This window comes from Electrona antarctica, assembly GCF_951216825.1.
Source record: "Electrona antarctica genome assembly, chromosome: 22".
Lineage (NCBI taxonomy): Eukaryota > Metazoa > Chordata > Actinopteri > Myctophiformes > Myctophidae > Electrona > Electrona antarctica.
In genome coordinates this window covers 8,731,276-8,743,818 of record NC_136805.1, presented here as the reverse complement: position 1 = coordinate 8,743,818, position 12,543 = coordinate 8,731,276, and the positions used below count along the sequence as shown (strand labels likewise).

At 39.9% G+C, this 12,543-nt stretch overlaps 1 protein-coding gene across 1 annotated transcript; it reads left to right on the top strand.

The window, feature by feature from the left end:
- Positions 1–48: 48 nt before the first annotated feature.
- LOC306915524 (kelch-like protein 23) lies at positions 49–12,257 on the top strand. Its single transcript, XM_079492899.1, has 14 exons — positions 49–198; positions 1,023–1,235; positions 1,695–1,829; positions 2,113–2,304; positions 2,624–2,767; positions 3,068–3,236; positions 6,456–6,599; positions 7,509–7,597; positions 8,892–8,961; positions 9,083–9,292; positions 9,463–9,636; positions 9,760–9,937; positions 10,017–10,149; positions 10,839–12,257. The coding sequence occupies exons 2-14, from the start codon at positions 1,044–1,046 to the stop codon at positions 10,854–10,856; spliced, it is 1,848 nt and encodes a 615-aa protein (XP_079349025.1). The 5' UTR covers positions 49–198; positions 1,023–1,043; the 3' UTR covers positions 10,857–12,257.
- The last annotated feature ends 286 nt before the right edge of the window (positions 12,258–12,543 follow it).

Below are 12,543 nucleotides of genomic sequence, written 5' to 3'. Positions count from 1 at the left end.
CTTGACCTTGAATTATACTACACAGAAAGAACTACTGAATTTACAAATAAAAGCATTCTAAGCTGATTTATCCTTTGACCAGTGGGAGGCAGCAATGTGCCGGAAGGCATCTAGTCTGCCATAAAGCACAAGCAGAAGAAGGACAGAACAACAGGTGTTTGCACTTCCTCGATTTAGTTTGAAGACTTGAAGCGGCAGGTTTGTTACTTTTTAAGTTTGAGCGCCTGAAGGAGAATAATAACATGTTATGTTTGAGGTTCTCGCGAATGTAAAGTGCGTTATAAATAAATCAATTATGTCTTCTTTGGCTTTGTTGGCGTTGTATGCAGCAGCAGCATGTCTGTTTGTGTACACTTGGTGTTTTGACTAGACGCACCGTGGCTGTGTCCACTGTTTCCAACGTTAAAGACGTTTGTCACATACATACTGTAATAGGTGCCTTCTTGCCGGGATTCCGGAAAGCATGTAAAATGAAGACTGTGGTGACACACATCACATCAGACTATACTAGTCTTTTAATGTAGTTGATGTTCAGCATGTTGCTGAGCTCCGTGCTTGCTATATTCCCCATAGAGATTTCCAAAAATAATTACCGGTATATCAATTATTTTAAGCCTAGAATCAAGCCATACAGGTTCCTGGTGAATCATGACCATAAAACATTTGATTCTGTGATGCTTATTGCTTACCACTAGCTTTCTTCACAAATGTGTTCATAAAGGTGTCTACTGTCACCTCTCAATTTGTTCCAACCCAACTCCCTTGGGCAACTTTGTGACAGCTGCTGAAAGTTGGGGTACCATAAACATAAGGCAACATTTTCAAAATGTCATACTTTAAGTAGCATGTGTCAAACTAGGGGTTTTTCAACAGAGGGGTTTCAATTTGCTTGAATAGTCTGATTGGCGTAGAACAAATTAATTTGTTTGGTCCTCAACTTGGCCCCAACCCATGAATTCATTAAACGTAACATGCAAACAAATGCTGACCATTTCTTCTGTCTCCTCCTGCTGTTGTAATAGGCTGGTCTACCGAAGAGAGACATGGCTCGAAGGAGTTCAGTTGATGCAAATGGAGACTTTGTGTTCATGGACATGAGATACAACAACAAGATGTTAGAGGGCCTAAATAGGCTTCGTCTAAACAACACTTTCTGTGATGTGATTCTGTGCTGTGGAGGGAAAGAGTTCCCCTGTCATCGTAATGTACTAGTCTCCTTTAGCTGTTACTTTGAGGTGAATACAGATGATCCTCAACTTTCCATAGCAACATTTATTGACCTGGTGTTAAAGGAGAATTCTGGACTAGGGGCTCTATTTTCGTCCATGCTAAACCCCTTATCCCTAAACTACTTTGCCTTTTTTTACCATTTGCAGTAAATTGCTTATTTTTATCGATCGATTTTCATTTTGTTCGATTTACCGTAAACCCCCACCACTCACTAGTCACGCTGAGCTGCGGTGGACTGGAGTTATGAAAATGTTCACCTCGACCACTCATTCTGGGATATAACGACATTGGTTTAATTACGTTTAGCATTCTCCTTTAAGGGAATGACTCGATTCTAAATTGTCTTTCATTTGTGAAACAAATATCATCCTATATACAAATACAATCTGATAACTGTTGACACAATGTAAATAAGTAAAGCTTACATTTCAAAACAAACCAGTTCACCTTTTCAACCCACACAGGCAATGTTCACCGTTGAGTGGATGGAGAGCCGACAGATGAGGGTAGCCATCCATGGAGTAGAAGCTCAGGGGCTTGAGATGTTGGTGGGCTATGCCTATTCTTCAAAGGTGGTCATCTCTGTAGCAAATGTGCAGGTGATGTCCATTTTTTTACCTGCATTTGTGCTTTAAAAGTGTTTCTCAACCTCTGGGTCAACTGGTGGGCCATGAGGATACTGCAAGTGGGCCCCCAAATAATTGCCAAAACACTGGCAAGTAAACACAAGAGATGATAATATAACGTTAATATTTTATAGAAATTTATGGAAACAAAAAAATGTCATGGTATGTTTTCTATAATAAAACATAAAGCCCCAGAAAAGGTTGAAAACTACTGCATTCAAATAATGTTAGTATATATTTTGTTTATTTGTTCTAGGCCCTGCTAACAGCAGCAAACTTGCTTAATGTCATGGCTGTTCAAGAGGCCTGCTGTCATTACATGGTGCATTGCATGGACGAAACCAACTGTGTAGGGATCCACTGCCTCGCTGAGGCCCACTCCTGTAAGACGTTGGCAAAGCGTAGCATGGAGTACATTCTGACGCACTTCAGTGCCGTCTTCCGGCAGGTCAGACATTGAAAGATGCATACATTTACCAAGTTGTTTGTCTGTTGTGGCTTTTTCACCTAGAAATCTGTGACTGACTCATAAGTATGAGACAGGCCCACCCAATGTTTGTTGTTACAAGTTTAAAGCTCTATCTTCTGATTGTAAGCATTGGTTGTTATTTCGAGTGTTTGTTCATGAATAGGGGTCTCATTTAGATGGGTTGTCAATTTCCCGGGTATTTTTGGTTCTCGGGCTTTACCTGAAGACCTACTTCAAGATGTATGGAAACAGTCGTAATCTATCAGCTAATCTACTGTATTCTCTATGCTCCTCCTAGGAAGAGTTCCTCTCTCTGTCTGTGGAGAAAGTGACACAGATTCTTTCCAGTGAGAATCTTGATGTGCCCAAGGAGGAGATGGTGGTTGAGGCGGCTTTGTTGTGGTTAAATAAGTGTCCTACCCACAGGCATACCTTTGAAAAGGTCATTCATTGTTTCATTATAGCTTGTTGCATTGCAGTCTCAGACGGATGGCTTTGTGATCTCATTTAATGTATGCATTGTGCTTGATTGTGATTTATAATACTATCAATACAAATATTTGTAAATTGTTACTCTGAATAAAAGTGGATTTATATGTTGAGTAACTTATGACTAGTGTGGCATCAAAACATGTTCCCATGGTTGGCAGATCTGCCAGTATGTTAATGTTCAGTTTCTTACCTTGTCTTGCAACAGATGTGGAAATGTATTATTTGTTTATTGTTGTATTTGTTTTTGAAGGTTCTAGAGCAGATCCGTCTGCCTCTTATCAGCCCCTCCTACCTCCACGATGTGATTGAGTCTCTGGATGTGGTGAAAGAGTCCCAGGGCTGTCAGAGGCTGATCGCTGAAACCAAGGACCCCAATCTAATGCAGTACAGCTGCATAGCTCGACCACGGGAGTGCAGAGGTACCCTGCCTCACACAAACCTGTACATGCAGTACGCATGTTGCAACTGATGGTCCACAAAATACAGTCCTTCCTCAAATGTGTAATTTGGTATATAGACTTTTTTTTGCCTAAAATATTGTCTATATACATACATTTATGAATCCACTTGCTGACCGGCTGTCACTATTGGGCTGTTTTTATTCATTAACATCCTATGGCTGGCAAAAATGTCAAACTTTCCTTTTGCTTTAAGTAGCATGTGACATGTCAAACTAGGGGGTTTCCATGATTATGAATTCATTCCAAGCATTCGTTTTGCACAAAATACACTCCTTGGGCTAAAACGGTCATAGACGTCATGACAAATGTGATGAGGTCAGCACATTTTGGGCACATTTGGGCAAGTGGCTATGGCTGCTTTTAGCCCAAGGAGTGTTTATTCTGCAAAACTAATGCTTGGAATGGATTCAGAATCATGAAAAACCCCTAGTTTGACATGTCACATGCTACTTAAAGCAAAAGGAAAGTTTGACATTTTTGCCTGCCATAGGATGTTAACTCTTTGAGAGTTTCATGGATTTCTATATAGTTTTTAGACTTCTCTATGGCAGAATGGCGTTTTTGAATGATTTATTGAAAATTCTCTGTTGTGAATGTGTGACAACGAAAGACCTTCAGAGAAAGCTTGGCTTGTCTGCTTCCAGGAAAAAAATGAACTGAGTTGATAAAATGTTTAGTTGTGGTGTTGGAAGCCATTTAAAAGAGCCTGCATTTACACTGGGTAGTGTTTCTAGGACAACAAAAAAAGTTATGACCGGTTGAAGTTTTATTTTCTAAATAACTTTTTTTCTGCTGGGCGTACATAGCCATGCAATATCTAATTTTAAAGGGTGAGTTGTCTAGTTCAATTAAAATAAAATAAAAAGTTTCTCACATGTACCACTGTAGATATTTTGCCATCTATAAATAGCATGGTCAGTCATGATCAATCTGACCTATCCAGCTAAAAGTCCCCCTAGCTCTGAAATGGAACATCATATAAACTCAATTCTTTTTTGGGGTAAAATTAGACATTCTAACGCACATTTTGATATATACCATGTTTACATAGTCTTACCAGTACCGTGTCTATTCATGCATGTATCTCAAAAACCTGTTGTGAAGAAACAGTTTTGATAAAAAACTCATCCAAGGACATTGTTTTGATATGACTTTGTGCCCATGATATGTATCAAAATATAGACTTGAATGTATACTGTATTATAACAAAAAAATTGGGTTCTTACCATCTACCGTTACAGAGTAAATCACAGTTGAAACTCGCTTAGTCAAACCATAAACCTCAGACTAGTGAACAAAATAGCCATGACAGGTCTAACTCATTGTAAAAGCTTGTCTTTTATTTTTTATGACTACTAACATAATACAATTATAATAAATATTACAGAAAATAAATAGGCCTACATACAAAACAGTTGTCCCCAAACTCCCCAGTGTCCCCAAACCACTGCATTCCAGTTGTTCTTGACGGTGTGTGTGTGTGTAGGCTAAATTAAAAAAAAAACAACAACTGAAATGAATGAATGCATCCGGTTCAGTGTCGGAGAACTCCATCGCAGTCTTGACTCTTCGTCTTCATCATCATCATCATCATCATCATCCTCCTCCTCCGATGCCAGTTCTAAATATATAAAAATAAACATTTAGCTGTAGTCAGCCCGGCCAATAGCCAGTTGGGGGGGGGGGGGGGGGGGACGTAGGCTATCTGACATCATCGTCATCATCATCATCACACGGAGACACACTAAACAATGTACAATCATGATTGTATACAATATACAATGAATGCAATTATCATGCAAGCTCAGACGTCAATGAAACGTCATACAGATCTTATATAATACGCTACTGTTAGCTTCACTCCCCGTCCCCCCTCCGATCCTTGTAGCAACGTCATCATAACCACGCGTTGCTTCAGTAAACGATGCATGTTTGTTCTCCGTCTTTGTAGACAGTAAATAAAAGGAGCGAACATTACTCTAAAGATCAGATCGCCTATAAGGCACGCTACAATATAAAATACTTGTACTGCCATGCGTGCATGCCTGCTACGATACATTTGTACTGCACCAACCAACCGATCGACACCAACCCCCCCCTCCAGCCCTTAGCCAGCACCAATGCACCGACCAACACCATTAGCCAGCACCTTCGGTGCTGGCTAATGGCTGGGGGCCATCGTGGTGAGTCATTCTGGCGTCATGATCTGACTAGTAGTAGTAATTATCCAAGCATCTATTTGTAGCGATCATCTTATGATTTCTGATCACTATAGAAGGGCATTTTCTACAATAAGATTACCTCAAAACATTCCGGGTTGATCGTCTTCTTCAATGGTTTCCCGGTATAGCTCATCGGACGACGATGGGGAGACAATGAAAAAAGGAGGGAGGGAGCAGCGAGTCTCGCTGTAAGCACTGGACCAGGGCTACTCCGCCTGGAGAAGGCGACTGGGACGCGTATGGATCAATACTACTACCACAAAACTCGCTCAAATAAATAGTACTGCTTTCAACTTTTTCTGCTAGAAAATCGCTCGGGCGAGACGGCAAACAGGCAAAACAATGAAAACTATGAAGACTCCCTCTGCCCCCACTGTTTACAGGGGGTGGGACCAGCTTCCAATGGCAACACGTACACGTGTGTCACGTGACACGGGTTTTCTGGGTAATGTAGTTGGAATATAAGCTCAGGAATTTAAACAGCGCTTCGGAGCATATTAATATGTTTAGATTCATCAAAAACTGTGAAGACGCCAATTGGCGTCATTGATCATTTACGGAATTCTGATGAAGACGCCAATTGGCGTCTTTCATCTTCTAAGGGTTAATGGTAGGGTCACAAGAAACCCCTATAAAATAATTGCCCAATAGTTACAGCCGGCCAGCAAGTGGATTCATGAATGTATGTATATAGACAATATTTTAGGCCAATAAAAAAGACTATCAAATTTCACACTTAAAACAAAAGAAGCCTGTCGGCTGCTGGACTATGGCAATACAAGTATGTCTTCTATTCTTGTGGCAGTTTGGGATTGCCAAGAGTTTAGTTTGCTATTTGGGCTTCATAATTGTTATTTCATAATCTTTACATTACTTGATTTTACAATTCAATCTTTATTTATATCTTGAGCTTTTTTACATACTTTCAGTTGTGTTCTTCTATCTCTCTGTACAGTACGTAACGTAATGCTGGTAGTGCATGAAAGGAATAGACGTTGCTACGCTGAGATCTTTGATCCCCGAATCAATCGATGGAAGTCTCTTCTGGCAGATATGCCCCTCCCTGTAAGCGGTCATAGTTTGGTTGGTTTGGTGTCAGGTGAGTAGCAAAATCAGAATAAACGTAGAGTAGACCTGTTATCGATCCTACAATGTTTTGCCCCTCAGCTTTAGCAATGCTGTGCAGTGCTAGAAAGGACATTTAAATTCTTGGTAAGGGTATTATTGCGATGGTTCAATTATGAAGCCATTAATATTATTTGAAGGTCGGTCATATATCGGCAGTTCTGGGCAACTGGGTTTTCTGGGCAATCTGCCGGTTATCAAGATACGTGAACTACTGGAGCGCAGACACATGCACACTAGTCTCGCTTTGCCAGACTGTTGCCTCTCACAATTTTCAAATGCTTCCATCATACAGTCTGGAGCAACGGAAGCTCTATCATGAGTAAAATATAAAGCGGAAGTAAGCCTCCTCCCCTCTTCCGTTTCGTATATACAGTCGCGCAAATTTATCCTAATATAAATAGAAATCATCTCAGCATATATAGCTTGCTGCTCAGCAGAAATAGAAAAATAAAATGTAAAGATATTTTTTGCCCATTGATTTATTGAGAATAGAGATGTAGTGTCCAGCGTTTTTGGACGATTTAAAAATATATATATTTTCTTTCACTAAAGATTCCCAAAGACTTACCCAGATGTCTTGGGCACCACATTGATTATAAAGAAGTCTGGAGACTTCCTGGGAATTACAATGTGTTAAAATGTATTTTCGTGAACGGAAATGCCAGCTTCCTTACTCGGATTTCGGGAGGTGTAGTTCCAGACTATATGGCAGTCGGAGATTGTGGAATTGTTGTCTGGCTACGCGAGACTACATGCACACAGAATTTGTGCATTTATAGTAGGACTGTCTTGAATGGAAGTGTATCATGAGAAATTAAGATCTTCATTTCTTTAACGATCAAGGCATAACTTGTTTTAATTATGCTGTCACATACTGCAGGCTCTTCATTGTACATGGCTGGACGAAATTCCTCCTATGGTTCAACCAGTACAGAGATGTGGCGCTATGACCTCAGGGATCCTACGCAAGTATGGAATTTGATTTCATGAATTTCCAGGTCTGGAAAAGTATGGAAAATGTTGTATGGAAAAATATTTGTTTCCAAACTATTTAGAGTAATTTTTGAAAACCGTGGCCAGAAACTGGCCATTATTAGGAGTAGAAACGGGTCTAAGCCAACTATTTCTGGCATCTATAATTCATTTCTGATATTATTTCAACCATTAAGGATCATCTTGTAATTGAAATATCACTATCAATGTCATTATTCAATAACTCTATTATGATTTATTTCTTTACTGTCACTTTTATTGTATTTCTTTTTTCTTCATAATCCTGAAAATACATGCATATGAGAAATATAACAATTTTGAACACCCCCCTTTGAATATGTTTTTAATTGTGTGTTGAAATTAGCAAAAATACTTACAATAAAGAATAAAAGTGATATACAAATAGAGTAACACAAAATCAAACAACAATTTAACACACAGTGCACCATATGAATGCTGAGTGATTTTGATCATGTTGGTATCATGGTCAGTATCATATTAGTATCATGTTGGTATCATGGCCAGTATCATGTTAGTAACATGGTCAGTATCACGGTCAGCGTCATGGCCAGTATCATGTTAGTAGCATGCAAATGCCTCATGCCATGACCTTGCTATGCCATGATACTGACCATAATACTAACATGATACTGACCATAATACACTGAGCATGATACTGACCACAATACTAACATGATACAGTATCATGTCAGTATAATACTGACCATGATACTAACTGATACTTGTTATTTGATTTTGTGTTGTGGTTTTACTTGCACATCACTTTTATTCCTACATAGTCTTATTTGCTGATTCCAACCAATTAAAAAGTAAAAGGTGGATGTTTATAATTGTAATATTTCTTATGTACATCATGTATTTTGCTGATAATAAAACTCATTACTATGAAAATGCTAATACAATTAAAGTGACAGTAAAGAACAAAAATAAATAGACTTACTGAAAAAGCAATAAGAAGTTGATCATCAGTGGTAAAAAAAATATGCATTGATTCAGAATTATCTGAATTGGACTCATTGCACCTGTTTATAATCTTCCGATTAGCAAAAATCAAAAATGTATATCCTTCAAATGACAAGCTAGAAATCATGTTAGCTGGAAATCCTGAAAAGCTGACGAAACTAAGCCAACGTCAGTTGTACCGGTGTATCCGCTAGTGATAGTGATTTGAATGTATGCATCTGTTAGCATACATCTAACTACTAAGAGATGGCTGTCGTCCTCACAAACGCTCCTCACAAATGTGTAGGAACCCTGTGACCTTTCCTGTGGCCCGTGGTTGCAGATGGCTTCCATGGATGTGGCACGCAGTGGATTCGGTAAGACTGTCAAAGTATGCCTTTTTTAATATAGGGTTTGCTTTGGTTAGGCTGCATGTGTCCATGGTCATCAGTCCTAATGATCCGTTTTTTGTTTCTTGCACAACTAACATGGACCAAGGCCTGGTGATGCTGGATGGCTATCTGTATGCAGTGGGCGGCTGCTCTCGGGTCCTTGACCTCACGTCTAGGGTCTGGTACTACCCCGTGTTTGTAGAACGGTACGACCCCGACATGAACACCTGGCAGCCCATGAGGTCTGTCAACAGATCAGAATATCGAATCTCTCCCCGTGATGTGATTGCACTAGATGGACTGATCTACCTTGTTGGTATGGAACAGGTTTATGTATCTTCAGTTTCAGCCGGTTCTTTAATATGTAATAATAACAAAGTTTTGGGACATTTTTAGCGACCATGTTTTACATGCATACAAATAATCTATCTCAATGTCTCATGTTTTGTCATGTGTCCTCCTGGGCCCTTGTTGTCACTATTGTAGGCACTGTAACAGTGCCTACAGACGACAGACGACAGAGTCCGACAGACGGTGAACTTCTGTCCCGGGTGAAGAAGTACGACCCTGAAACATCTATATGGACAGACTGTGCACCTGTGCAATTTCCTCGTACTCATTTTGCGCGCTGTACACTCAAAGGAAATATCTACGTTATAGGTACCATACCTCTTCTTAATGCCTCTTGTTTCCATAATACTCACTTCAGCGTCACTGTAGTTTGGGCACACAGTAGAGCCAACCAACAGTTACTATTCTGTTCATTCCTGTTCATCTAAATAGGTGGTGACTGTCCAACTGAACTGTCTTCAAATACTTATACGGACAAGGTGGAGTGCTACAACCCACAGACCAACCAGTGGCGCATGTGTGCCCCCATGAAACGTAAACGCTGGAATCCTGTTGTGGCTGTGGTGGATGGATATATCCATGTACTAGGCGGGTCGGAGTCCTTTGGAACGTAAGATTCTCATTAAATGTTGAAAAGGGTAGCTCACATGAGATATTTATCTGATGGCTATTTTTCTCTCTTCTTGTAGCGGACTCCGTGACATTGAGCGGTACAATGATGAGAGAGACACGTGGAGAATTGTGGCGGAGATTCCCACCAAATATTGCATATTTAAGTCTATGAGGTGTTTCTCTCTCAGGCTGGCGGATGTATATGCACAGGTAGAAGACAAAGTAGTACATATCAAAATCCTGAGTGTGCAAATGGAACCATAAGGGGTGTAAACGCAAACATTGAAGACAGTTGTGTAAACAAATGCAAATTGTGATTGGCCAGAATTAGATGATGTATGATGTATATGACAGTGGTTCCCAAACCTTTTCATGTCAAGGACCCCCAAATTGACAATTGCCACTAATTATCCCATTTGAAAAGATATGCCAGGGACCCCATAAGAGATGATTTTTACTGCTAGCAGGGATTCTCAACCTGTTTAATTCCAAGGACCCCCAGTTTGACATGTATTAGTCTACGGACCCCCATTTAATGACATTTCTATCTCTGGGACACCAATATGATATTGTAAAATCAATGTTAATTTAACTGACTGTACAAATGAAACCAAATGCACCCGTTAGGGTCCATTTGGTTCCATTTGTACACTCTTTGTGGACCCCCTGGAACTCCCTCAAGGTCCCCTGGGGGTCCCCGGACCCCACTTTGGGAATCACTGGTATATGATGATCAGTGCACCCCTCACTTCAAACGGGTGTGATTTGTATTACTCTGTGTTGCAAATTGACATAAACTAGTAAACTACTACCACTTCTATGTGGTTCTATAAAATCCTCCGTTATTTGTTTTGCCTTCTCAAAGCTGGCCTTGACCCTGCTTCCTTTCCCACCAACAGACACCCAGCTCTTCCTGAACCCTGCATGGTGATTGGACAAGAAGTCTTAGCTCTGGAAGGCGGAGTCTTCACCACAACTACTGTATCACGACGACACCGAACAATATGGTTGGGGTTCACTTTCAGAGCGATTTGATGGAACGATGGAAACACTGACAGCCAGTCAACAATGCATCGAAATTGACATACTATTACTTTCACCATTTATAAGCTGGGATGCTCTCATCATTATAATTAGTCCTCTTCCTAGTTATCATTCTTGGTGTGGACGGCCTTTGACCACATGAACCCTAGCGTCCTTATTCTGGGCCGAACATTTGGTCAAAATAGCCTAATAGACTATCTACAAGCTCTCAACGTGTTGCAAGCTTGTAGATTGGCTATTGTCCATAAAGATATTTACTGTAGAGGAGGGGAGGAATATCCAGAGTTTTATTTTTCCCTTCAGCTGTCGGAGCCATATGCAAAGACAATACAATATGGAAAAACAAACAATGCGTTTGCACTAAACCAATACACTGAGCCCCTGCCCATTTGCTGCTATAGAAAATCCTCATCCTCTATACCTTGATTGTTATGATGTTGCTGCTGTTACCACACTTGCATTTCACTGCTTCTCTACCTGTATGAGTAGTGACATGAAGCCTCTGGATTCTTGAAAAGGGAGAGGACCAATTATTGAGCCCTGGGGGACTCTGATCAACAAAGTACATAGGGTTTAAGTGTGTTAATATGCTGTTATTATTTCACAATTCACATTGAATTTGGGTTTTAAATAAATTATTTGTTTTGTGTGTAGACGAATGTAACTAAATTATAAATGTGCAGGATCACTTTATGTTCTTGTAGGCCTACTAAAGTAATTCCACGGTGTATTTTTATTTTATAATAAAATCAATAATTGACCACATTTCACACTCTTACTTCATACTCAAGGGTGGGAAACCCCACTATAACAAGAGTGCATTTCCCACCCTAAGTGTAAAATCGCTGCCATGTGAATATGGTCAATAGAAGTTTGCAGCTTTCGATGGAAAAGCATTACAATTCTTTGTGTGACTGTCCCCCATTGATTTGTTTAGATTAATCGTCACTATCTCCCTGTGAAAGGTCAGCGTAGAACACAAACTTGTCTTTTATGTCAAATTATTTTACTACTTTGGAAAGATTTCGAGAATCATACAGTTCTTGTTTTGTGATCAGTGACATCACGAAGGGGTACCCTTTGGACTGCAGACGGCAGAGTACAACTTCGTGATGTCACTGATAATATGACCTCCAGTTCTAGGCAAAACGGAAGGAGGGGGGGGGGGTCTTTATTTCCACATAACTATGGTATATTCATGACAGTTCAATGTTGAAAATGTGTGGTATTCCCCTTTAACCCAATAAAGCCAGAACAGCATCTTTGTCACTTTAGATTGTAAGCACTTTAATATTTTGGCTATTCAAAAATAGCAGATATACAAGCTCAGTTTTTTTTCCACACACACACATGAGGCTAGTTCCTCTCAAAGTCAGAATAACTACATCTTCACAAGGACATGACACAAGGAAACTCCTTGACCTTGAATTATACTACACAGAAAGAACTGTACTGAATTTACAAATAAAAGCATTCTAAGCTGATTTATCCTTTGATAAGGTTGTTTTTTGTTTTCCTTTATCTCCCCCCCCCCCCCCCACATTGTAGATCTTAAACCTG

Excerpts from the sequence above, each read along its gene's own strand:
- LOC306915524 (XM_079492899.1), top strand. The coding sequence starts at position 1,044 with ATGGCTCGAAGGAGTTCAGTTGATGCAAATGGAGACTTTGTGTTCATG. Across the intron at positions 1,236-1,694 it reads CCTTTAGCTGTTACTTTGAG|GCAATGTTCACCGTTGAGTG; the intron begins GTGAATACAGAT and ends CAACCCACACAG. Across the intron at positions 9,938-10,016 it reads GGGTCGGAGTCCTTTGGAAC|CGGACTCCGTGACATTGAGC; the intron begins GTAAGATTCTCA and ends CTCTTCTTGTAG.